This window comes from Pseudopipra pipra, chromosome 3 (assembly GCF_036250125.1).
Source record: "Pseudopipra pipra isolate bDixPip1 chromosome 3, bDixPip1.hap1, whole genome shotgun sequence".
Lineage (NCBI taxonomy): Eukaryota > Metazoa > Chordata > Aves > Passeriformes > Pipridae > Pseudopipra > Pseudopipra pipra.
The window spans coordinates 47,480,570-47,504,114 of record NC_087551.1 but is presented as its reverse complement, the minus strand read 5'-3'; the positions used below and the strand labels follow the sequence as shown (position 1 = coordinate 47,504,114).

Here is a 23,545-nt window from a genome sequence, read left to right as displayed (position 1 = left end):
TCAGCTCCTTCTTATTCCCACAGGAGCACCACAAAGGACACCAGAAAGAGAATCATCTCTAAAGGGCTGGAATTCGCTTGACTGGAGAGTCATGGAAAATTCAGTAAGGCAGTCATCTGAAGAAAATTTTTCGATAAGAAACTCCTAACTGGACCAATGCACCACAATTCACAGACAAAATTAAACTGGAGTAGAGAAGGGGGCAAAAAAAAAAAAGAAAGACTGCAGCTTGCAGAATGATATGAAGGTAAGCACAGGGTGAGGAGTATGAAAATAGAAAATACAGAAGAGAGGACACTGGGGCAGGTTGTATTGGAAATCAAACTGAATATATGAGAGGTAACATGATGCTGTGAAGAAAGCGGACTTAGCACTGTATTTACAAATCACTTGTGGTCTTCCAGCAGGTATTTGAGGGATCAGTCTGAACAGACTGAATGCTAGAGATAAACATTCAGCTACTTCTTACCCTTGTGGAGCTCAAATCCACATTCCTCTTCCCCCTAAAGTAACAACCATCAAGGCTGTAACTAATGCAAGGAATCTCTTCAGCTGATGCTGTTGCAAATTGTGGAACTGAGATTCACTGCAGTAGATACTGGCTCCCAGGAATTCCAGTTCTCAGGTCACAAGAATGAATACAAGCATATTCCATGAAAGCAGATCAAAGCAATCCGAGGGATGGAAGAAGTCCTAACTTCCACATGCACCTCAGATCCTGAACATTGGGGTTCAAATCTTCCCTCTGAATTTAGTAAAAGCTGGGTGGAAGAGAAATTTGAATCCTACTAAAAATGACATATTTTTTGGTTTTGACAGAAAAAATATCCTTTAAATTAGTTTTGATCACAAGTACCTTCTGTTTTCATTCTCTTAATTCTTTATTTTAGCTGTTGAACCAAAAATAAATTACTTTTACTTGTCTAGTGCATGGACAGCAACTTAAAAAAAGAGTAAGAAAGTAGAGATATCCTTCTTATGACAAGAACTAAAAGAATAAAGTTCTAATAATCCAGGAGAGACAAAACTGAGGAGACCCAAGAAGGACCCATGGGAGATCCAAGAAGAGTCCTGTTGGAGACCTGCAGCCCATGGAGAGAGAAGCCCATGCTGTAGCAGGTTTTTTCCTGGTAGGACTTGTGGCCCCTGTGGGGGACCCACATTGGTATAGCTCATTCACGAAGGACTGCACCCCATGGAGGAGTGACCCACAGGACAGCAGTTTGGGAAGAACTGTTGCCTGAGGGATGGACTCACACTCGACAGGTCCATGACAGGTCTCCCGTGGGAGGGACTCCAATGGGAGCAGGGGAAGGACTCCTCTCCCTGAGAAGTGGCAGAAAACAACTGACTGTTACCCCCATTCCCTGTTCCCTTGCATGGCTGGGAGGGAGGAGGGAGAACACGGAAGGAAGGAGGATGGGGAGAAGGTGTTTTAAAGATTATTTTATTTCTCACTCTTTTGCTTCTATCCTATTAGTAATAAATTTAAATAATATCCCCACTTTGAGTCTGTTTTGCCTGTGAAGGTGATCAGTAAGTGACCTCTCCCAGCTCTTCTATCAACTCATGAATCCTTCACTGTTTCTTTTTCTCTCCTCTGTCCAGTTGCAGAGGGGAGTGAGAGAGTGGCTTTGGTGGGTACCTGGCATCCAGCCAGAGTCAACTCACTACATAGTGTAAAGAGGATCAAGAGTTGAATGCAGTAGCTCAGTTTTAGAGAGAGAATGATGCGCTGGTGATGACAGCTCCAAAAGGTGAGCCAAATGAAATGGAGAGAAATCAGATAATCAGAAAAGTGGAAGGAACTGAGAGATATGTGTAGGTATTGCTCAACATTGAGTAGTAGCTGAAGCCAGGGGATTGGGCAGGAAGCAGCAGAGCTGTAAGGAAGTCTACTTGTGAAAACATAGATTTGAGAATACTAACAAAATAGCTCTGTTTTAGTAATTACGAACTGGAGAAATTATTCAGTGAAAATCTATTCTGTTCTTTAACTGATGTGAATTATTGAGAAGTAGCTTATATTTTCTCCAAGTGTAGTTATCAAAAAATCTTGACCCACAAATGCTTCAGAAGCATTTTGTTGATCATATTTGACAGTTTCCTGCACTAAACTCAGCTAATTAATTAGAATTGTCACATGACATTACTTTTGCCTGAATGAGTAAATATATATCAATTACTTTAAGACTGACTTTATATTAATATTCTGTAGCACACACTCGAAAAAAAATTCCTCTAGTAAATATTGCAAGCATAAAAAATAATCAACCTTGTCACACACACATATTGTATACAAAATCTGTCAAAACCTGTATTAATGTTAAATGACCTCTGTCCACACTGTGTGCTCTTAATACTGACTTTTCATATCTCCTAAAGTTACAGCTCACAGCAAAAACTAGCACAAGCTGACATCACCATTGAAAAGCATCTTCAATATGCATCTGCAGATTTCCAAAACAGGATATTCCTTTGCATAAGTTTTCCCCAGCTAGCAAGGAAATGGGTGAGGGGCTGGGGGCTGAGGAAGTGTCCCCATTCAGGCTTGCTCAGATTCCAGGGATATAAACGCTCACAACACTACTAAGGAAAAAGTGAGCAGTGATATGAGTTGCAGTAGCAGCTGATAGGAGAAATCTGTTAAAATTGATCATTGCCCTGTCAAAATATCAAGGAACTGGCCGATACATTCTGCAAAGTTGTCAGAGCAGATGATATAGCAGAGAAGTGCAGCTATACATAACTTAGCAGCTTCTTTTCCTGCCACTAGCACGTCATCTGCTTCATCTGTGCTGTGACCTGTTGGGGGCACTCAGGTAACAGCAGCAAATTGCTTGCTCCTGTGTTATTGGTTTTCCCTTCCATCCTTCAGATATAGCTGCTATTTTATTCATGAATTGCAATATTACATTTAAACAATTAAACAAGATTTTTTTTTAAATCACTTTTGGGGGCAAGAGGGAAGTTTCTCAGGGAGTCATTAGGGAGACTCCGTAATAGTCCACTGTAAGTCATCTTGCTATGTTGATATATTGTAGTGTTTAGGTTTGAATTAAGGTGTTCTCTCTGCTGTCTCTGGCATTGGCTTGTTGAATTACCTGCCTTCCACTGCATTTGGACAGAGCCCATATTTAGTGCATCTTTAGCATATTTTTGTAAGCAGTTTGTACTATCCGTGCTTGTAGAACCATTTACATTTACTTGCAGAGACAGTCAGCCTGACAGGGCAAATGGCTACTGCAGGAGACTAACTTTCTTACATTGTGCTATTTCTCAGTAGCTTCTGACTTAATAAATCTTTCATCCCAATCCTGAGTATATCTCAGTTACTTATGAAATGAAGCAGTTAGCCAGTAGGTTGGGCTGCATTCATTATGCTGTGGGGAAAAAGAGGGATTACGAGCAGTGAGATCAAATTGCAAGAGAAAGCTCAGCAGACCTATGGGCAATTAGAAAGCTTCAGGCTTTACCCTTCCTGGGACTGCATGTCCAGCAGACTGTCTCTGTCTTGTACAGACCTTTGTGGACTGTGAGAGTCTGTAAAAAGGGGGTCCAAAAGAAAGCAGTTAAAGCTGCTTCTGGAGATTTTTCCTAGCTCAGACTCTCTGGCATCTTCTCAAAGGGTCAAATATCAAGTGGCGTAGCAATCTGTTGCTAAATCTATTTGTGTTGCATATTAATTTCTCTGGAAGCTGGTTTTATGTGGTAAGTTAGGTATCCATAATGTGTATCACGTACCAGGGAAGCTTGTACTCTTCTACTTCACCACACAGACTATGATTACATCTTCCTATAAAACCATCTTTTCGCCACCAACTAAACCTTAAAAGATAGACTTTCCAGCTGGAATGTGTTTCCCTGTGACATACATTCCCTCAGGGAACAGAAGACATGAAAACTTTACGTGTCCAGGAGACTACCAAGCAGTTTGACTATTGGAACGTGTTTTATTAGTACACAACTCCTTTTAGGAAATATTAATCAGCAACGCTTCACACTTCTAGTTAAACATATAGCCTTTTTTTCTCAGCATCAGTTTTCCATCAATGCTTACATTTATATAAAGATATTTCAGATAGACAAGCAGACACATTTTCATGTGGTTTGATCCTGAAAGCCACTCAAAACCTTTCTCTCCTAATGACAACAATAAACATTTTATATGATCAGCATGTACAGGAAAGAAATACTCAGTGAACAAAAGGTAGAGACCAGCGATTTGTTGCTTGGTCTTAATTTGACTGAAATGTGGTTAATAAAGGTAAGACAGTTGATGAAGCAGACTAAGGTATTTATCTTGCTGCTGTCTGGCATTTCAATTAATTATCTAGTGTGATGCAAAATTGACACGCCATATATTAAGGGTATGAAAACTTAGCTATCTGGCATGTCTAAAATATAACTGTAAATGGGCAATAATTATTAAGCAGATGTGTTTCCAAAAAGGTCCTTAAGGTTTTTATTCTTGGCCTTATGCCATCTAAAATTTTTATCAGTGACTTGGAAGAAAAGTAAGAACATAGAACATCAGTGATAAAGCTTGTAACAGTTTGAGAAGATGAAGTAACGGATATATAACATGGATCATTGAGTTCATGGAGTTCATGATGCAGGACTATCTGAACTGCTGGCAAACTGGGTTTAAGCAAAAAAATTACTTTTCAGCACAGTCACATGTAAAGTTATTTTTCTAGAAACACATTATTGCCCACAATGGCACAGAGTGAGATTTCTGTCTGGGAAGCAGAGTGATGGCTTCTGAGCTGAATCTGAGCTATGCCCACATATGTCCAAAAGCACTAAGACACCTCTTAGGCGAACAAATAGAAATCTCTAGAAGAGAAATTATATTTCTTATTGGGCAGCCAGTGGTTTGACTGGAACCCACAAGTTCCAGTGGGAATTTCCACTTTAAACCCAAAGATTCCTTCCTTCTGTCTGAAACTTATTTAGCTGACAGTCTGACTGACAAACAGAATCCCTTTTGTGTTTAAGCAATTTTTTTTAGTCCTGTTCCAGGGCTATGGTGATTTATTCTGAGCTGCATTCATAGGTTGAGGTAACATTTTATTATGACGATCATCTATTGCCTTTTGACAGACAAAGGGAACTGGAAATGCAAAGGACACTGAGGAATGGGAGATATCCAACATAGGAAGCATGCTGGTGGTGGGAGAGTGGTGGAAGAAAAGAAGCTGGGAATTTTTTGTCTTTCACTACTGAGAGGTATAATAGGATCTAAAGTCTGCAAGTGATTTGTAAACAAAGAATGGATGTTTTTCTAGGCAATATACTCCAGTTTAAACAAGAATTAATCCAAGAAAGTCATGTAATGTGTATTCTAAAGGAGATCAGAACAGATTATCAGAATAGTACATTCTGCTTTTATATTCTGGCCTTAAACACATAAGCACTTTAAAAATAAATCAAGATTAGACATGAAGCAGGAATATGTCCCTATTATTCTTTGGCTGTTGCTTGGAGTGGAAGAAAATAAATGATGTTTTATAATACTGAAGTTGTAAGCAGTCTGAATAAAATAGTGTTTAATTATAATTTTTTTCTATCTAGTATGCATGATAACAGAAAAAGACACGCTTCAGATCTTTTTAAAAAGCAAATATCTAACTAAATAAATATAAGAAATAAATGGATAGTCATGCGAATAAGGATTTTGCCTGAAATTTCTTTCTTTCTTCATTTATATGTATTTTCATTTTTTTTAATCTTGGTTTCTGCACTAACTTACTTCCTGACTGTCAAAGTGTGTGCTAACTTCAAACAAAATCTACTGTGGTCTTCAGTAGACTCATTATTACAATGCTTTTGTAGGGACAGAATATAACTTCAATATTCTTTAAACTTGTATGGGCTAATTGAATAATTCAAGCCTCATGGCAATGGTCACTACTTGCAAAGTCCATCAATTAAAATATGTTGCTCTGTCAGTGGTCATTAGTCAGGCTAAGGTCTACAACTCCAGAGCTTTGCCAGTGGAGCTGTCAAGTCTGTCTGGTTCAGCCCTCTCTCTCATACTTGCAGTCTCTTGGTTTAGCTGTTCCTTACTTTTCCTTCAAATTTCTCCTTTTGTTCCACTCCTCCTACTCTGCTTAGCTTCACCTCCTCATGCAGCTCATTAAGTGCAGATATTCCTTTATTTACCAAGCAAGTTTCCATATTTGGTCCTTGTTATACCCTTATCCTTATCATTCTGGTTTCTATTCCTAGATTCTTCCATGAGCCGACCCCATCTCTTAGTCTAACCAGGCTTCATCATACTCTGCCCTCCATTTTTCAGGTAGCTCTAACCAGTGTCTGGGCCCCATCAATTCTGGTCATAACTTCTCTTATTTCCTCTTCCCAAGTCTTCCATCTCACCAGATTCCTGCTGGAAGTATCAACTTTGACCTAGCCTGTTTTTTGTCTTTTTTTTTCCAATTCTTGTCAGATAGACCCTCCCGTACTGCCCTTCATGCTGCCTTTTTACAGAGGAAAAGTCGAGTCCCTGAGAAACCTGGCTTGTGACTCTCTGATGTGGGGGGCTGGTGGAGGAAAATTGGAAGTCTAGAAAATGTTAACAGCAGCCCTTACTCCAATAAAAAAGGGAAAGGAGAAGCAACATGGTGTTCTAGACAATATAATCTCATCTAAAAACTAAGAAATAAGATTTTGAATTGACATCTCAGGAGTTGCTCCTACCTCTGTCATAGCCCTCATACAACCTTGTGCAAGTCCCTTGGTTCATTAAAAGACATGGATATTCTTATGTACAACACACTAATGCTGAGCTTTCAGCCACTAGGTCCCTAGCACCTGCAGCTCTATCTCAGGCAGTCAGGCTTTATAACTAGTACCTTAGAAGGGATACTTCAGAGGCAAAGACAACTTGAATTTCGGAAGCATTGAGCATTTGAAAATTCAACTTGTGTCTCAGAATTTAAGACCATTTCTTAGTATCTCTGTATGTGAATTTCATTATTGACAAAATAACAACTGACCATCCTGTGTTTTAAAGTATACTTAATTTATGCAAATGTCCCTCTACAGAAATAGTTTTCTGAGTGCAAAGCACAGCTATAATTATGAGAAGCACTCTTTTAAAAGAGAGAAAAGACCACAAAAAGAGATGGATAATATCATGAGTAGCTGCCAATCCCTTAGTCAGACCGTTTGTCTATCTGCTGCTTTAGAGAGTCTGTTTACTGCTGTAGTCAAAAGCTGAAAAACTGTGGCAGGTAGCAGATGTACCAATTAATAACCTGTCAAGGCTGACGGACAGAATGAAAAAAACCTCAGCTCTCACATAGAACTCCTGTGTGGTTTTTCCCCACATTTCAGGTCATTGGGGGTCATGAGATACACTCTGTCTCCCTGGAGAGAGATGAAACTGTCTCATTAGCGACTATCTCTCATGACATTAAGATGCTGCCTTTCAGATGCTAACTCACCTGTTCTTCTCCCAGAATTCTGAAGTGATGAAGCTCTTTAATCAAGGAATCTGGACAGCCAGCTGTTGGAAAGAAACAAAAACAAGCATTTTAGAGCTTTCTGTCAGTGCAGTTTCGGCACAAGACACATACACGAAGAGAGGATAGAACATACAGATTACTTCAGATAAAGAAGATTAGAAAGATTAGCCACGGTTCTGCAGGCACCAGAATGCTGAAAGCCCTCTATCAAATAATCCTTCCACATTTCTGAGTGTGCTACCAAGAACACTTAGAAAGGTTATATTCCGAATATTTTAGCCCTTTTCCCAAAGGACTACAAACAAAAGCAAGATGAAAAGGGCAGCACTGTCTGCCAGATACTGCCAACCCTTAGTGTAAGCCAGAAAGCCTGTTAAAAGAGGATCTCACATCAAAACACTTGAGCTGCCCAAAGCTGAATTCTGATTCACATACCAGGTTTGGACTCATTTCTAAGCATAATATAGGCTTCCCCTGATTCCCTGAAGGATTTCAGAGGCCCCACAGATCACTTTAATTTTGGCTGTCATAAATATAAACCATTTCACATATATGTAGTTGTTATCCACACGTGTTAATACGCAAACCAAGTACACAGGAGGGGGGAATGATTTGCCAGAACTTTGCAGTGAGATTAATGTTCAGTCACTACAGACTTTCACATCTGTACCAGCCAATAAGAAAGAATATGTCTTGCTATCTGCCATGCACTTTATTGACCTGTTCAGACTCTGGTTATCTTCCTGATGATGAAATCCAAGGCTGTTGTACACCACTTTCGTACATTACCAGACTAATTTCTGACAAGGGATGAAAGTGCAGACTGTGAAAGCAATCTGGGCTTTATTCTTTTTACCATAAATTGAAGCATCTGCTGTTGAAGAGAGAAAATTACTTATAAGGAATTAAAAGCATAGTTCTCTGCAGAACATGGGAACTATGATCTTTAACAACCTGCTTTTCTGCTGATACAACTACAAATAGCTACCTGTCAGTCTTAATGACTGCCATTAAAAGGATACAAATTAATTTGGCCATGTCAGGAAATCTCCGTCAGCACTGTGGCTTTACTCAGAGCCAATGAGACATGGCCTACACTCACAACTTCTGTTGGCATATCTGTCTTATGGATATAGAAGGAAAAGCCTTTGCACTTGAAAGTAACAACTAAAAAGGCAAAAAACATGCTACAGACACAATTATATTAGTACAAGTCTTGTACCGGTATAACTTTTCCTACTTAGGGAAGAGAGTTAAATGATATTCAAATCAGCTTCTTGCTGGTAAATGTTTTATCTCCATTTAGAGGAGGTTCAGTTGGAGAATGTACCATCTACACAATTTCATCAGCAAACCCTCACAAAAGTAGACAAGTTTTAAGGTGGTCCAGTGTTAAGCATATAGTAAGAATTTTCTATTAACAACTTGTCTTATTAAATATTAAGATTTCTTCGCATTCAATAAAATCTATGATATTCTTATAGGTTTCTTTTCACCCATCTCTTCCCTCCTCTTGCATACAAGGATATTCACATATTTGAATGTGTGAGTTTTAGCTCTAAGTGATTCTTTGTTAATGCATCTTTATTCTCCTCAACCTGTAGGACCACAACACATGTATCACCTTTAATTTTCTCTTATTATTTTCTCCATGCTTAGGCTCTCAGTGTTTATTCTGTTTCTTGTTCTAATGCACTTAAAGTTGTCCTTGCTACTCCTACAACAGAATCACTGCTGCATAGCATTTTTCTGTCCTTTTCACTGGGATTTACATCTCCATCTTCCAGCTCATCCAAACCGCGAATGTATCAACTCTGTCTCACTAACTTCTTGACCTGAGGCCTGACTTGCAGTTCAGAGCTGTTTTCTTCTCTGTGTTTCAAATTAGAATTTAATGTCTAAAACTTGATGTTTTCCTTATGAGGGTGGTGAATCATGGGAACAGGTTGCCCAGAGAGGTGGTGGGTGCCCCATCTCGGCAAACATTCAAGGTCAGGTTGGACAGAGCTCTTCGCAACCTGATCTAATTGAAGATTGCAGGGGGGCTGGACTAGATGACCTTTAAATGTCCCCTCCAACTCAAACTATTCTATGATGCTATGAAAAACATGCATGTTCAAGTGTTACTAGTCATCCACTGCTGCATCCTCTCTTCCCAGTACAATATTTTGTATAGTCTGTTTTTCAGAGACTTGCCTGATTTAGTTTTCAATCTTTTCAGAGTTCAGACTTTCACTGGATCCTGCTTAGCTGATTATACAACAGACCCTAAAGTTACTAGCAAAGGAGAGAGAGCTTAAAAACTATGTTACTGTTGGCATGATGCTTTCCAGCAATGAGTTCAGAAACGTCAAATGCATGCAATATTGAATCATACTGACACATCTTAACAGTCTGCTGTCTGTAAGAAGTAATTTCAGATTGCCACATTTCAGCAGCAATAATTTCAAGAAAAAAAAAATCTTCCTTTTCTTTTCTTTTTTTTTTGTATTCCTGAATGTATTTCTGATGCTTACCATTTCTACTTTAATTTCTCCTGTTCTGTAAGTGGACCTTTGTAAAACATGGCATAACACTGTAATCTATTTTTACCACGTATCTGTGAGTTTTGAAAAAGTCCTGGATTATGTTAAATTCCTGCACTCTGACTAGAGACAAAGGTAATGGACAAATAACCATCCCATAAATAAAAAGTAAAGAGATTAAAACAAATACCTATTCTGCTAAAAACATTAAGAACTATTTGTCATCTCACCCATGAAATTGTCCATATATCCATCAACATATTCCTGTATATGAAAACACATGTGGCTACTTGAAAATTATTAGTTAAGCACAGCACCCGACGGGTTCACTGGCAAACCGTACACACCAAACATCTATGGAAAAATGTATTTATAAATCTCTAATGTGCAGCTAGCACATGCCAAATGACATAAATAATCTGCACTTTACAGATTTCTATTTTGTATAGAATGCTTTGAGGATCAGTTTTTATGCCCTCTGTAGTAAAGAACCCCTTATAATCAGTGGTCTCAACAATTACTGAAACTTTCCATTTCCCTCTTTCGAAATATTACTTGAAAAGTGCAAGCCTTCATGAAATTTCCACAGACATAAACTGAACTGGAATATTAAATAAATCAATCAATAATTACACATAAGAGTGTTAAAAGGAAATGATGCAAAAGCATGGACAATTGCCTTTAATCGGAAGCCAAAACTCAGGATTGAGGACATCTGCAGACTGATAAAATGGCAGCTAAATTGCTTATTAGTTCCCTCTTTCACATTCAAACCTATGTGTTTCGTATGTTCTCAGCTACGATGACTGTTTCAGGTTTCTGCTAACTGTGAAGTCAGAGCACGATGTAAGAAATATAAAATTGATGCAAGTATTTAATATTTTTATACCACTTTTTCCTCTGTCATAGCTCCATTGACCTCAAAGCAATCAGATCCATAAAACTAATGTGATGTCTTAGGAATGAGCCTGAGCCTAAGCAGGAAGCTGAATTATGAAGGGCTGATATCCAGTTCAAAGCACCAGCAGCTTTATAAACTCACAACAAGTAATTTCTTTGCCTCTATTTAAGTATTTATTACTTATATTAAATTTAAGCATATTATTTGCTTCTAAATGTTAATCATACCCCAGATTACTTGTTTGAATAATTTTGTTCTTGCTTGATTCCCATATTGATTTACTATTTAACTCCAAATGCTGCACTTAGGAATGAAAGGTATATTTAAAGTTACAGAAATTTGCAACTGTAAATTTACAATTTATGTTCTAGTATTCTCTTCATAAAGATACTTTTAATCTGTTCATGGGAGAATATATATCTCAAAGAGAAGAATAAAGAACCAAATTTAGGAAGGACAGTTTAATGCCTCCTAACATCATAAATTCCTTGATTTCAACTGCTCTGAACAAACATTTTCAGCTACACATATAATTAAACTATGATTCTAACTACCATCAATTTAATTACCCAAATCTTCACATATTTTTTTTCTCAGACAGAATTAGCTTCTGGTTTTGTTTTTGCTTAAAATTGTCACTTTGTATGAAGAACTTATGTTCTCCAGAGAGAAGGCAATTGAAAAATTAAATCAACCCTTTAATCTTGCATAAATTGGCACAATGCAAGCAAAAAAATGACTGCTGATACAAATACGGCCAACTGAGAACTAACACAAGTGTCAGGGCCCTGGTGGTACCACCAGCCCTGACTTTCCCAACCCAGGACCCCAAGTCAGCCCCTGAGTCACCCTCCTGCACCAGGATTCATTTCCAGCTCCCCACAGCCCTCCCCTCCCTAGCCATAAGCACCAGGGAGGTGCCAGGTGTCTGGGGCTGGGGCTGTCCTGTTACACCTGTCTGCCTGCACTGGATGGAGGCACCCTGGCTGAATTTTAGCCTCAGAGAATCATAGAAAATCATAAAATTGGACTTGATGATCCTTGTGGGTCCCTTCCAGCTTAGCATATTTTGTGAAAATGTCTTCACTGACCATAGTTACAAACATATATATCCCCATTGCAGGATTCTGTGCTACATATTTTACCATACGTTTGCAGCATTATTTTGTGATTTGCATTTTAAATTTCATCTTTCCCAAAATGGTATAGTTGGGTGAAATTCAATTCAATGCATTTAAGCATCAAAATGTTGGCTGTATGAATCTAATATCTTGCACGCTTCTTTATCAATTCTTCTATATCTCATCTTGCATGCTTCCTTTTTAGGCAATTGAAGGAATATACACCTTCACAGGGTAATTCCCATGATTAACACAAGCACAAAAAAAAGTATACACTTATCTCCATTAACTGAGTAGTCTAAGGTGATTTGGCAAGATTTACACAAGTAACTTTTAGACTTTTAAAGTTATATTATTTGAATTTCACCCAACAGCTCCAATCCCAATCACTTCCACACGTTTAACTTTGAGCATGTAAATTTTGCCTCGTATTTAGCTTCATGCAAACCGAGCATTTACATTACGGACACAGCACAACTTCCATTTCTCTCACTTAGAATTTATGTCCATATCAACACTTCTTAATTCTGAAAAATACATCCTTTTGTGGGCTCTGAACATAACCATGTATGAATATCCATCAGTGTCCTTCAAAGGATATCTTTTCATAGTGCTAATTGCTAAACCAAGCTTGCAACTGGAAAATGTCTCAAATACTTGAGAATAACCACTTCATGCTTAGAAAATTAATGGGTGTGTTGTCTTTTTTCTTTCTTTTCCCTGACTTGAGTATAGATATGAAAAATGTTCCATATTCAAAAAACATAAGCCTAAAAATCTGGAAATGCAGCACTTTAATGGCAGGACTTGTAATATAGCAATGATTTTACATACACATATATATATATATATATATATATATATATGTATATGTATATGTATATATATATATATGCACGCTGGCCTACCATGCATGCACGGCAAGGAATGGTGGCAAGGGAATCCAAGGGAATCCTGAAGTTCAGAGGTGTTTATTATAGCAGGTATCCATCCAGAGCAGAGCTAACCTCTAGCTACAGTGGGACACAGTGTTTGGGACTCCATATGCAAGGTACAAGTTACTCAACACAGCACAAACCAGATGACTCCGTTGAGCGAGCAGGAATGGCAGGAAGAGCACAGCCCTTCACTGTGTATAACAGTGGGAATGAAAACGGTGGTAAAAAGATAGGGTCAGGCTAGACTTTTACACAAAACTTAACAGGTTTAAAATACCATAATTAGTGTGAGTTAATTTGTTACATCATTTTCCCAGTCTCTTCCAATCTGTTCAGCTAACTGGAATACCGTTGTAAAAATCCACGCCTTTCTGCTGTGTTTCTTCCAGTAAAAAGCAATCCTGTATTGGTGACAGGGCAGTCATTCTTACGGGAACTGAAATGATTTCAAAGTATGAAGTGACTTCACTGTGCTTGTGTTAATTAAATATTTGGGTGTTTCAGGTGACCTTTTCTCATTTTTGATGTTATGTGAACGTGAACAAAACTAAGGAGCATGTCTGGAATGCATAAATATTTTCTTGAAAAGAGAAAAAGATATGAATATCAAGTATGTAATTTACAAAATATAAGCACATAAACCTATCATGCACTGCTTGTGCATTGTGAAAATATGTAAAAGTATTTTCTCACAGATCCTACAGAAGGGTATTACTATAGCAATTTTCACAATTTTTTACAACACTCATGAGCAGTACTTACATAAATAGTAAATTATTGAGGGGTTTTTTTCTCTGTTGCTACCTAGATAATTTGCTAATGTAGACAAACTTAAAACTTCATTAATTTGTAGATTTGTAGTTACAGATATCTTCCTCTGTATAAAAATATTTAATTTTTAAAGAAAGAAAGGTGATACAAATGTCCTGTGAATAATTTTTCATCTCAAGTCTCATGCCTTACATCTGCAGGTCTGAAAATGCAGAGGATTCACATGGGCATGCAACATTATCTAGAAAATCAATTATTGCTAACCACCATTAATCATTAAATCACATATCAGAGTCAAAAACCCTCTCATGAAATCAGCTTGCAATCACTAGGTTAAAAAAGGTCTTCTTCATTTTCCTTCTGAATTTTTAATGTTGAACATGCATTCAAGCTGCATTTACAAACAGAAATTCTCTGACCCATTGACTCATACTTCTGCTTCCAATACCTGTTTTGACAGTCTACTGCTATTAGGGTAGGTTCAGTAATCAACTATTTTTTCCCTAGAAAGAAAACCAAATCACTTTTTGTTCAACCAATGCACAGTGGTTATTCCTTCACCTTACCTATAGGTATTAGAACTTTTCTCAGCAAGTATAATATGTCTTAGATATAGATCTATTTCAAAATGCTACAAGCAGCATTCAGCAGGTTGGACAACTAAAGCATCTTATGATTTATATCCTGTTGACTGCAGTCAGCATTATGTTTGCAAATTGGGGGAAAACCCTCTAGTACCCAAATATCTTGTATTGGCCACCTTACAATGGGTGTAAAAAAATTACATATCCAGTAAAAACAAAAAAAAAAGAAAGTAAATAATTACATGGGATTCTTTACTTGTACTCATGCTATTTTGATAACATCAGTTTGCAGATAATATTCTTCTGTACAGTAATCTAGATAAGTAGATAGCAAGGTAAAACAAATATATGCCCAAAAAGAGATACATTAAAGTGCTTTCTTTGAAAAAAAATAAAAAAGAAGATTTTTTCAAAAGTAAGAAGTTTTGAATTCTGTCCTTTCAAAGACAGCAGGCATGCATTTAGATTGCAAAGCTCAGCTCTGCACTGAATCAGAGATGACAAGTAATACTTGCATGTGGTTTTTGTACTGAGAGGTCAACATGGTGAAGGTCTCTCCTCTACGTCTTTAAAAATCTGCCTGAAACTACAAATGGCGGGGCAGCTCTTCAGCTCAAGGAAACTACCTTAGCAACAATTAAGTCAATGTTGCTTACCTGTATCCATACTAGCAAACAAATTGGCTATGCACACAAAATGCGATACTTTGTTAGAAAGACCCTGTGCCAGTAAAGGACAAATTCAATTGGTAATTTTTCAAAGGTCAATCTGTAATAAGAAACCTATTCTCTTTAAAAAATGAAACAAAAAACAATAAACCCCCAAACACTCAAAAAAACCCCCAACAAAAACCCCCCATTTTCTCCCGATTAATACCCTGTGAAACAGTATGATGTTAATTCTTTTTTTTTCTTGATTGAATTCTGACAGCTGAAGGCAGTAAAAGGACCTATACAGTATTCTGCTACCAAAAAGGCTGCTGAAGCTAATAGTCACAACAATTTCATGAAAGCTTGATTGCCAGGACACAATGCTTGTCCTGTTCCGACCAGTCATCAGAAATGTTTGTTGCCCAGATGATTAGGTTACAACTTTGTGTGCTCTTAAATTCAAAAACATCCAAAGACACAAAAGGCATTTTTTGCTCTCAAGAAGTACTTGTGAAAGAATTCCACAAAGGGACTGCAACAGAGTTGGGAAAGGATCACATAAAGTGATTGTAGCAAATTCTGCTGGTCTGGCTTTCTCACACTGCATGCAACTCTGGCCTTCACTATGCTGTTACTCACTGCTTGTTTTAATGATGCTTTAAAGCCAAATGACTAGAAGTAATGAACCACATTAGCCATTTTCTACTAAAGTCTTTCTTTTAATCTTTACCACAGAAAATATCAGCACAAATACTGACCTGCCATTTCAGTTGAGAACCTGCTTTCTTGCTTCCTTTTTGCATATTTAAAATAACATTTAAACCACAGTTGAACAAGTACTGTTTAGTCACATCAGCATTCAAATCCTGAATTGCACTGAGTTCCACAATGCCAGCAAGTCACTGCTTGTTACTTTTGGCAGTTTTCTGTATATTCTGCACCGCTATGTGATAAACTGTTGAAAGAGTCTGTCAGAAGGGGGAATTTTCTAAACAAAAAAAAAAATTCAGTATTGCCCAAGAGACTAAGACTTCAGGGCAACCCTGCAATAGTGCAAACATATTTGATGAACAGTCTGTACCATCTGCTTGCTTAATATTCCAGTTTAAATTATAAGTATAAATTCACTCATGCTATTCTCTGTAAAGTCAGTGAATACCAAACTCATGCAACTCAACAAATTCCATGCTCTCTATCTGTAATGAAAAATTGAGCTATGACCTTTGCTGTTTAAATACAGTAGCTCCAGAAGCAAAAATAAAAAGGAGACACTGTTCTTTTCATGGAAGTACCGACTACTGTCAAATTAAATTTTACGGAAACATTTTTTAATGCTTCTCATTTAATAGAAGTTATTCCTACACTTTCTTTATAACATCAGAGAGAAAATCAACAAATCTAAGGCTCCTGCCATAACCAGGTGATTTTTTTTTTCCACTGAGGTACAACAGAGTTGTTTTAAACTTCTTTTGGAAGATTCATACCTTCTGCCATATAAACCTTGGAAGTGAAAATCTATTGCAGAGATCTGGGCTGAAAGGAGGTCTTCATTCTCAGTTTGCTAGGTTTTCAGCTCAGTCAGCTCAATTCATGAAAGGTTTTCTTATCTTTTATTCAAAATGTAGTTGAAATCTCTAAAGCAAACTCTGTTCTCTCAAATTCCCACCTTCATGCTGGCACTGGCCTTTGATGATGATCAGTATCTTTGAGAAGGGAAGTGAGAGGTCAGGAGCTTTCAGCATGTGGTGGAGACTCTATAAGAGAGGAGATTGTCTTCTCAGGGAAAATCCAACCATCCCTGAATAAAAGTCAACACAAGGCACAAGTAACTATAGAAGAATTTCATTTGCTAGTTACTGAAGGGCAAATCTTTAAAAGACTGCAATTTCTAAATACCAGAACTAAGCAGGTACAATACAGAAAATGCTAAAAGGTTTCTAAGCTGAAATTAAAGTTCACACAGCCATGTTTCAGCTGATGGCTCAATAAGAGAAGTATATTCTAAAGTCCAAATGCTGAAAATCAGACTTGGAGAGTAAATATTTCTTCTTTTCCTTTTAAAAGTTGAATTAAGGAAACTGTCCTCCTATAATTTGGGAAATTACAGATAGAAAGAACAGTTTTACCAATTCATATTGCAATAAATATCCATCTCATTTGTATTTTACTAAGGGAGGTTATTACACTGACTACATAATGTAGAATAAGCCTTTGCACCATCAAGAAAGTTGTGGACAGGTGCCAGAGAACAAGCACAGTTTTCCATCCCTTTAATTCCAAAACTAGCTTTTAAGACTATTCAAATGAAAATTTTAAAGGTTATTTCCTGTCCCCAGTACATTAAAATCAATACGCCAAGCTAAAAAATACTCTGACAGAAAACCCAATATGCACACATGTCGATCTCGCTCTCTTGCTTACACACGCATAAGCATGCACAAAATTACTATTGCAGAAAGGACAATAGCAAACAATATTCAGTGACCCAGAAGCAGCAATGCTTTTCTTTCCACTTTCTCATTTCTTTTTTTCCTGGGATATGACATCATTCTGTATAAACAGTATATAAAAAATGCTATTTCTTTAATCTGAGCAGCATTTACAAGACTTCAACATGAGCCTTTCAGTGAGAGCTTAGACAAATATTTAAATTGCTACATAAATGACTCAGACTGCAAGGCAAGCCCAGGCTACTCTAAAAATAAATGTTCATGGACAATAAGCCCATCCAACCAAAAGAGAATTTTAAAAAGCCATAGAATATATTATGTCTCTCAGAATAGTACAGAGATATCTGGATGAATGTCTATGATTTTCTCTTCTTCATACGGATTTTATGAGAAAAAACCATTTCCAGAACCATAAAGAATGAAGCAATTGTCTAAAAGTGACCTGCACTCTCATAATGGAGTTCAAATCTTAATTGATACCTAATTGTAATATATTTCTTCCTACTTTGCAGCAGCAATACATGTGTGCATATCTTGCTGTTCTCTGTGAGGAAACATGGCAAAAATCCACTTATGAAATGAGGATGGTTTTCACCTTAATCAGATCAAATTAGGGCAGGTGGCAACCCTGCAGGCAACATAATTATGAAAAATGCCTGTGCTCAATGCAAACTGTCCATCCAGTCTTGAGGTCTAATAGGACATCATAGTACAATCTTTTTACATTTTAGTGTCAGTCCAGAAAGCAGAATTCCACTGAGGAGGGACTACACACTGCTCTTATTTTCTGTCTGTACAAATCCAGACAAATAAGACATATGCTCTTCAATATTTGCTCTAACATAAGAATGAGAGCGTTCCTGAGAGTGCAAAAGCTGGTGTGGGATGAAAACTAAAGTCAAATACAGAAGAAAAAGAAATTAAGTCGCTCTCTAGTCAGGCCTAATTCTAATAACATTGCATGAGACAGGCTAATCCTGCATTACAAACAGTGATTCATGTTTCTATTATAAAAACACCTGACAGGCAGCCATAAATACAAGAGATCATGCTGTCTATTCATCTAACAGAAAAGAATTGGAATGACCTGAGAGATTCCCCAAAGAGAAAGTGTTAAGGATTTTTCTGATTTTATATTGATATACTGGCCCTATTCTTGAACAGACCACTCGTGATGAATAGCTGGCAAAACACCTTTGAAATAAGCTGAAAATTTAATGCAAAATTCTACTCTACATTAAAGGGATAATACAGCCAGGTTCATTTAGAATATTACTCCTCTGAAGACACCCCAAGCACTACAATAACAAATGTTATATCAAAGATGCAGTCAGCAACAAATGCAATATGAGTCTCTGCGAGGCGATTTTTCAGTATGTCAGAATTATAATATCACTCCAAGGAAACAAATTAAGCAGCACAAGCTCGGCTGTTGGGATCACTTTATTAGCAATACAGTGTTTTCTCATAAAGAAGGCTTTGTTTTGGATCTATCAATGAGATGGTCTATCCATTTTATGGTGCATGACAGTATTTGCCTATGAAATAAACAAAACACTTTAACATCCATCTCTCTTTCTGCAACACTTCAGAAAAAATATTTAGAATAACAAAAAAAATTCCTGATCATTTTTGCTCTACAGCTGAAGTCCAGTTCAGTGTGGGTTTTTATAATCAACAGGGATAAACACTTTAACCACAAGGGATAAAACTGGTACACTACTGCCAGTGAAGAAATACTGAATGATTTCTACTTGATGGAGAAATATCTATTTTTAAATACCCACAGGTTTCTGAAAAATATTAAAAAAAAATCTGCTCTGGATACAAGAAACTGATCTAATTTTTCCCCTTGTATATAAAAGAGAAAACAGTTCTTGCTAGGTGGACAGGCCTTTTCAATGGGTCAGAGAAGGATGCTGTGCTAGCACTGTGATCATAAATTTCCAAGACTGTCACAATTTACCTGAAGCTCAGTGGCTGCACAGGACTGGGAACACAGTGAAAATGGATACACTTTACTACATACAGGGCAGGAGAGAACCCCCACAGCTCAGCATTATGCCATCAGACTCATCGGTACGCTGAAGTGAATTAGTGCAAGCAATTTCATGAGATTATGCTAGCAATTTGGTATAGAACAGCTGCCACACCACACTACAGGATTCTCCTTCTAGTCTATACTTACGAGGCCATGAATAACTTCTGAGTTAATCCAGAATAACAGAATCTATCCCTGATCTTTACCACGTTACAAACAGATATGTCACACCTAGTCATTAGTTGGTCTTGTCTAATGTTTTTTTAAACTAACAATAATTCCATTAGCACAAGTCCAATGTATTGTTTTTAAATCAGACACTCTATATGACACTATTTCTTCTAATATTTGAATTACATCCCCTATGTAGACCATACGCATTTTTTTCTTTACTTTTTTTTTTCCTGTATTCTATTAACAGTACAGGGTTCCTAAGCTGTGAGCCTGAAGACAGGTATAGGACCAAATCTCCAGCCTTACTAACTGCATATATGAAACCCCACAGGGCTTCATATATGCAGAGAGTTGCAGGGGTGTACATATGGGTTTTTTCCCCTCCCTTTGGTAATGGGTATTGCTGCATCAATCATTTCCAATCACAAAAGAAAAAAGTATTTTTGAAAATTTATACTAGTGGGATTCTACAGTGACATAGTTTGGCACTATGAATGCTGATGCAGACACTAGAAGTTGAGACTGGAATGTCTCTGACCTTGATGCTAACACTTAAGCAGCTTGATAAGCCAAGTAAGAACTGGCGTCCCCTCACAGCCCACTTCTTCCCACATGTACAGACTCCTCTTTGCTCAGCGACAGAGAAGCAGAGCTCAGACATGAGTGTCCTCTGTTTTTATTTTCCTTTTACAAAATGGAAAGTCAAGTTATTGAACCTAATGATAAGGTCCAGCCTTTTTTTTTTTTTTTTTCTCATGTCATTAAAATGCTCACTTGACTTTGTTTCATTTCAGGAGATCACTGAATTGCAGTTGTAAAAAATAACAACACTAGGTCTCATTGCCTGCACATTTACCTTTTGACACCACATTAACTATTTTTTCTGTAAAGCACTTCTAAGCAGTCATTTATATGTTAAGTACTGAACTCTGTATCACTTCTGCCTTTCAATATTACACTGCTTGCTATGTATTTTCCACTTGTGTCTGTTATGCCATGGATCAGAAATTCATTCCTTATACTTCTGCCTGGCTCCAGAGTACCATCATGCATGAAATTTCAGAGACACTTTTTTCCTCACTGAGAATTATTGGATATACAGCTATAAAAGCACACATAAAAGCTAAAAGCCCTTAGAAATACTTGGAGGGGAAACAAAACATCCCTTAAGCATCAAATCAGTTGAAAATTCTTCATATTGCTCTTCTACATCAATTCCTGCAGGATTTGCTTTCTACTGCAGCTTAGCTCCTATCTGCTTCAGGAAAAAGATTATCAATTACGATAAATGATTCTGTATGGCAGGATTTAGACTCACACTACAGAAAACTACATCTAATGAGATTATCTGATTCTTTTTTAAGGATCAATAATTTATTTATAGGCAGGGGCCTCAAAGGTTAATTTCTAGTGCTTTACTCACCAAGCTATCCAGCACTCAAATGACTTGTAAGAGACATACAATCAGAACTGGCTAATCCACATCAGCTTGTTTAAAAAAATTGTCAGATTAACAAATCAATGATACTTACACACTATGAAATTGGTTTCCACTTAAAAGCTGACTGGATTTACACAGTTTACATGCAGTACAAATCCTGTTTTCATGTAATTTAGCAAGGATTCTGGGCAAAGTGATTCTCCCCTCTCTTGTCAAGTTCCAAGACGCAAACCGGCCAGCAGAAATCGTATTGCACTTTGATGGATGTCTACTGAGGGAAACAGGGGAGGACGGAAAAAGAGCAAAGCAGGATTTTTGAGGTTTGGCTACAGATTGCTGTCACTGATCATTTTCCTATCTCTGCTTTCACAGCTGCTTGTGACTTTCCATTTAGAGTGCTTTTCCCTGCTTTACTGGTTATGCCGAGAAGTATGCCTTGCCTAACTTGTGACACATTGATGCTACATTCGTGCAACTATCCATTGCGGAGGTTGCATAAAGGTAGCCCCAATGGGTGCTACATGCATGTTTTTTTCACCCATTTCTCCACTTTAATTCTGCTCACATCTCTTACAGTCATTATAAGAGAGTCAACAATGTGGCTGCTGTCAAGCAGTCTCTGGCATTGAATGCAAAAGTAAACTTTGCTGCAACAAATTCTTTGCAATGTGTATGCACATTTTTCTCTCTCTCTCCGTTTCTCACCATATATTTATAGTTCTCCTTTGAAGGTTGTTGAGCATTATCTAGCTTTATTTTTGCTTTTGTCACTTTTGGAATTTGATGGAGAGTGGGTTTTGGGAACACAGCACAACTGAGATCATTAGGACTATATCCTCCTTCACTGGGACAATAACAAATCAAGGTAGCAAACACCTGAAAGGTACAATATTTTTTGTGCAATGGTCACTGAGTTAGAGAAGCTGTGATATAAAACTGATTCAGGTGACAGGTGCTTAATCAAATGAAACTCCAACAACTCCAATAATAGTTTCCTAACTTCTTTCTATACCTAGAAAACATGATCTGAAGTCAAACATAAATATTTGCAATAAAAAAATACACCACAGTGTCAGTTTGCATTTTTCCAGTCTCGTATCTACAGATCCTACTGAACTGAAGGTTAATGCTAACATTTAAAGACAGACTGGGCATAATCTAAGAGGACATGCAACATTTTTACATTTCAGGCTAATGCTTTGTGTCTTTGTTCTTCAGGACAGTCTCATTTAGGAAAGTAAGCTAATGTCACTGACTATCTCAATATTAAATAGATAAATAAATAAATACAGATGAAGGAAAACACGATGGAAGTGGCTGCAATATGTACACAGTACAGTAAACAATTCTACTGAGCACTGTTCTAATTTGTTCCAATCTACCACAACCAATTACTCCTGCCTCAGAAACTTCTTATCTTAGATTTTCCAAGCCAGCTAGCCTCTATTTCTTGATAAAAGACATAGCAGTATTTCAGAAAATTGCAGATTAGATAAAAAAGAAACCCAGTGTTAGAAGTAATTGCCTGCATTTTTTCCCTCGGCTGAGGCAATCCTCCATCCAAATAGTTAAAAAGCTACCTTCCAAGTTAGGTCTTGGTAATCCATCTGTATGGGCCACAAAATAATAGGCTTGACAATATGGTAGAACTGTTGTTCTTAGCATTACTGTCTGCTAGAAAAAGCTGGGAAAGTAATCTTTGAAAGGTCAGCAAGAGCAAAAAAGGAGTGGGTTGAACTGGACCTCCACAATACTGGTTGGACATAACACACACTTATGACACAGATGCAACACTGAGCTCCACAATGCACAAAAGGTAGAAATCATTCAGCTTCTTCCTCCTTCCTCTTCCTCCTCATCCGTCTTTTGGAAAAGATTGCTTTGGGAGAAACTGGAGCTGGCTGTAAGTACTATCAACAAAAAAAGGCACTGAATCTAAAAAAAGCCATGTCTCAGTACCCTGTCTCTAGCACAGGCCAGTAAGAGATGCCATGAGAAAAGCATAAGCAACAAGAAAAGAGTTAAATTCTCCATTTATGTATCTAGTCACTTTGAGAACCCTGAAAACTTCTGGTCTCTACAATATCCTTAAGCATTGAGTTTCCACAATTTTAATTTGCAGTGGGTCAGCTTTCTTGGTTTGCTTTATACATGCTGCCTCGTAGTTGTATGGCTATCTCCAGTTCTTACACAATAAGAATGGGTAAGTTCCTACTAATCTTTTACATTCCCTTTATGATTTTAGAGAACTTCATGACATCTTGATTCAGATATCTCTTGTCAGAACCTAAAAATAAGCATTTCATCACATGCAAAATATTCCTTACCTCTGGCCATCCTAACTGTTCTGTGTTTAAACAATAGTTAGTACTTTCTTTTTCAGAGGCAATAACGAAAACTGCACTTGGTATGTGCAGAGCAGGGTGCACTCTTGATTTGCCACAGAGAAATAACATTTTGTCATTCCTAATAGT

The 23,545-nt window shown here is 37.4% G+C and overlaps 1 protein-coding gene across 3 annotated transcripts in view; it reads right to left on the bottom strand.

Annotated features, from left to right (window-relative positions):
• PRKN (parkin RBR E3 ubiquitin protein ligase) overlaps positions 1–23,545 on the bottom strand; it is a 782,243-nt gene that overhangs the window by 128,013 nt on the left and 630,685 nt on the right. For all 3 annotated transcript variants that reach the window (XM_064648967.1, XM_064648968.1, XM_064648969.1), the window contains one exon: positions 7,455–7,516. In XM_064648967.1, the coding sequence (XP_064505037.1) occupies positions 7,455–7,516 (62 nt within the window). The remainder of the gene's footprint in view (positions 1–7,454; positions 7,517–23,545) is intronic.